This window comes from Rhincodon typus, chromosome 7 (assembly GCF_021869965.1).
Source record: "Rhincodon typus isolate 14 chromosome 7, sRhiTyp1.1, whole genome shotgun sequence".
NCBI classification, from domain to species: domain Eukaryota; kingdom Metazoa; phylum Chordata; class Chondrichthyes; order Orectolobiformes; family Rhincodontidae; genus Rhincodon; species Rhincodon typus.
The window spans coordinates 26980065-26983984 of NC_063338.1; the positions used below are offsets into that span (position 1 = coordinate 26980065).

At 40.9% G+C, this 3920-nt stretch overlaps 1 protein-coding gene across 1 annotated transcript; it reads left to right on the plus strand.

The window, feature by feature from the left end:
- The first annotated feature begins 519 nt into the window (after positions 1 to 519).
- LOC109930045 (60S ribosomal protein L26-like) lies at positions 520 to 3428 on the plus strand. Its single transcript, XM_048598725.1, has 2 exons — positions 520 to 963; positions 3408 to 3428. Exons 1-2 carry the CDS (start codon positions 520 to 522, stop codon positions 3426 to 3428), a joined length of 465 nt encoding a protein of 154 aa, XP_048454682.1.
- Positions 3429 to 3920: the final 492 nt, after the last annotated feature.

A 3920-nucleotide genomic window follows, 5' to 3' on the forward strand; every position in this document is an offset into this window, starting at 1 on the left:
TTTCCTTTAAAAAAGGAATTCCCCTTCCACACTTGCTTTTGGAGCCTAGATTTTTACATTTAAATAGAATTGGCTTTACATCTTTCCAACTTTTGCTCCAGATCTGACCCAATTGAAGCCACTACTGTATCATGCAACCTCAATGTGGTTTCTACATTAAGTTTTGTTTGATGGAGCTAAAGACCTGTCCAACGTTGCCTGTGTATTGATTTTACCTTTTTGGTGCTCTGGAGTTCCTCTCAACACTTTCTGCACATTTAGTTGCTTAATTTAGTAAAAGCACAACTTTTGACAGAAGATTTGTTTTCCCAGTGGGATTTCCTCTAATTCAATGTTTTGAAAATGCAGCTGAGTGTAGTATGGAAGTGTGTAGATTGGTGAACATTTAAAGTGAGATATCAAAGAAGATATTTGCTTCCATGATATAGTTCCCACTCCACAGGATTTTCTGAATCTCAGAAGACTTACCTTGATTCCTCTTTTCACTGGCAGCCATTGAGGATCGAGCAGGAGACCAATATGATGTTCAACCCCTTTGTCACATCTTCCCGGAGAAAGAACCGCAAGAGGTCCCTTAATGCTCCACCTCACATTTGCAGGAAGACTATGTCCTCTCCACTTTCCAATGGGCTGAGGCAGAAATATGATGTTCACTCAATGCCCATATGCAAGGATGATACGGCTCAGGTCATCAGAGGATACTACAAGTGTCAACAGCCTGGTAAAGTTGTCCAAGTATACAGAAAGAAGTATGCAATCTATGTTGAGCGTGTGCAGTGTGAAAAAGCCAATGGTACCACAGTGCATGTTGGTGTTCACCACAGTAAGGTGGTGATTACCAGACTAAAGCTAGACAACGATTGCAAGAAGATCCTGGGACACAAGGCAAAATCTCACCAAGTTGGCAAAGATAGGGGCATATATAAGGAAGAATCTGCTGAAAAAGTGTATGAGGAATTAAAAGTTCAACTTTTGCTATTTTCCATAAAGACTCAATCAAATCAGAAAAAAAGGATGGCATGGTGGCTCAGTTGTTAGCACTGCTGCCTCACAGCACCAGGGACCTGAGTTTGATTCTACCCTCAGGCAATTGTCTGTATGGAGTTTGCGTATTCTCCCTGTGTTGCATGGGTTTTCTCTGAGTGCTCCAGTTTACTCCCACAGTCCAAAGATATGCGGGCTAGTTGGATTGGCTGTGCTAATTTGTCCAGAGTGTCCAGGGATGTGCAGGCTAGGTGAATTAGCCATGGGAAATGCAGGGTTATGGGGATAGGATCAGTGTGGGCTAAATTATAGCCTGCTTCCACACTGTAGGGATTCTATTTCATTGTTTTAGATTTCTCTGGATGTCACAGTTGAGAAGAATTTATTCCCCCTCCTCTACTTTGAGGCAATTAAAGAAATCTGTTAGCCATACTGCAAATACAAGATTTCATATTTTAATGTATCTCTTAACTTAAGTCAGGTAAAATATCCTGGAATTTGTTTTATTTCATTCAGAGCGGAGGGCATCTCTGGCAAGGCCAGCATTTATTGCCCATCTTTAATTACCCAGAAGGCAGGTAGGAGTCAATGACATTGCTATGGGTCTGCAGTCATATGTAGGCCAGAGAGGGTGAGGGTGGCAGTTTCCCTCCCTAAAGGACATAAGTGAATCAATTGACAATGGAATCATGGTCATCAATCTTAATCACAGATTTTTATTGAATTCAAATGCCACTATCTGATTTGGTGGGATTTGAACCTGTGTCCCCAGAACGTTACCTGGGTCTCTGGATTAACAGTCCAGCGAGAATACCACTAGGCCATTGCCCTCCTCAACATATATGTTATAGGCTAGCAATCTGGGATGGTAGGCTAGCTAAAATCTCCCCAGAGAAAGGCTCGTGTGATTTACTTGTCATGGGGGAAGGCCTGGGGATAGCCTTGTAGAAAATCAATTGTTGGTCTTCACACCTTGACACAAAAGAGGGACAACTGTGGTTGGTGAACATAGCTGCTTGGGGCCAGAATTTCATGGGGATGGAAGGGGTCTTTGACTTTGTTAGAGCTCTGATTCACTATTGAGGAGGGGAGAATGTTGGTGAGACATATTTGCACATCCCCTATATAACGGCATTGTGGGTCCATCTAAAGCACATGGACTGCAGCAGTTCAAGGAGGCAGCTCACCTGCACCTTCTCCAGGGCAACTAAGGATGGCCAATGAGTGAATTTTTGAAAAAATATATGGTTCATGGAAGCGGCTGTGCATGTAAAATTGCAACAAAATGCCTTCAAATAGATTCAACTTCCATTGGTGCGATGTGCAGAACATGAGTTGTGACATTTAGACATTTGAACAAAAGGTCTGTATTTTCTGCAGTTATTTGGAGCAGTGGTAATTCAAGCCATCTGCTTGGAGCAGCCTTGCTATCCTCAGGTTTGATCCACTGAAACAGTTCGTAGTTTCGATATTCCTTCTCTTAACAGAACAGAAGGTATCCAGCGCAGAATCCCAGACACTCACCACGTCCTTCAGCTCTTTTTCAGGCAAACCTTCCTGGGCCCAATCAGAAGTTTGAGCCCTCAGTTTTCCTTCAAATGAAGTGGGGTTACCTTAGTACGGACACACAGTTTGGAACAAAGGGCATAAGAGGTACTACACAGGCAACTGTTGGAATGTGATTTAAAGCAAAAGTGAAATGAACCATTAAGTTGCAGGAAAATCCAAGAACTTTGTGAAAATGCTCTTTATTTGTATGTTGCGCAAAAAGGAGGGGATTTGGTGAGCTGACATTCACAAGACATTTAAAGCAATATCTCCAGTGGATAAGGTGACTAAAACGAAAGAGGTAAAGGATATATAAATTAAAATGTACTGGTGAATTTACATAAAAACAAAGTAAGACTGCTTTTAGAGTAGAGCTCCACACATTAGGAAGCGTATCAAGACAATTCGGAACACATTACACAAATTCACTCAGGTGTTGCTTGGATGTAGGCAAATGCTTTTTTGGACATGAGCTAATTAAGAAAATGTGAAACATCAAGGCTTTTTGATGGAATAGAAAATATTTAAAGGTGATTTGACAGAGATGTTTAAAAACCATTGAGATGGGACACAGCACATAAAAAATGAGCTGCTTCTAGTGATTTGAGGTGATTAAAGATTAAATGGAAACATTTAGAACATAGAACAGGAGATATTTTTTGCACAGAGATTTGTGAGGCTGTGGAAAGCATTCAGTTGAAGGATAGATCATGTTAATATTTGGAAGAGGTCAAATAGCTGCTTGTACAATGGGGAAATAGATGAAGATCAAAATAGGAAGTGCACATTTGTTTAAGGGTTACTGCTCGTGTACAGACCAACACTGGGTCAGAAGAATAACCTTTCTCTGTGTCGTAATTTATTTGTAATTCTAGAATGGACCCAATAATCTTTGATAAATCATTTACCGGTTTTATGTGTGACACTCCTTTTAACACATTTCTTTACGAGATTTTATATTCCTAACTTTACCTATTTCCTGGGTCACAGATGCCAACAGCTATTTTAGGCAATAGTGCCTTCTGTTTTGTGTGTGTATGTGTGTACAATAGTAGGAAAAGTCAAAAGTGAACCATACCAAACTGGGTTCACGTCCTTGCTGTACATAACTATCAGACAGCACCAATACTATCTGTGTTTTAGTATCCTTATCTAAGGAGAGCGTATTAGAAAGCAACTCATACATTGCACTTGAACCACAGCCCCACTTATCGAACTTCAGTTACCTATCTTGAGCCAGGGAAGGGGGCATAAGTCTGAATATTACCAAAAATAAAATCCTGTTAAAGCTTGAGAGATAGTAGGAACTGCAGATGCTGGAGAATCTGAGATAACAAGGTGCAGAGCTGGATGAACACAGCAGGTCAAGCAGCATCAGAGGAGCAGGA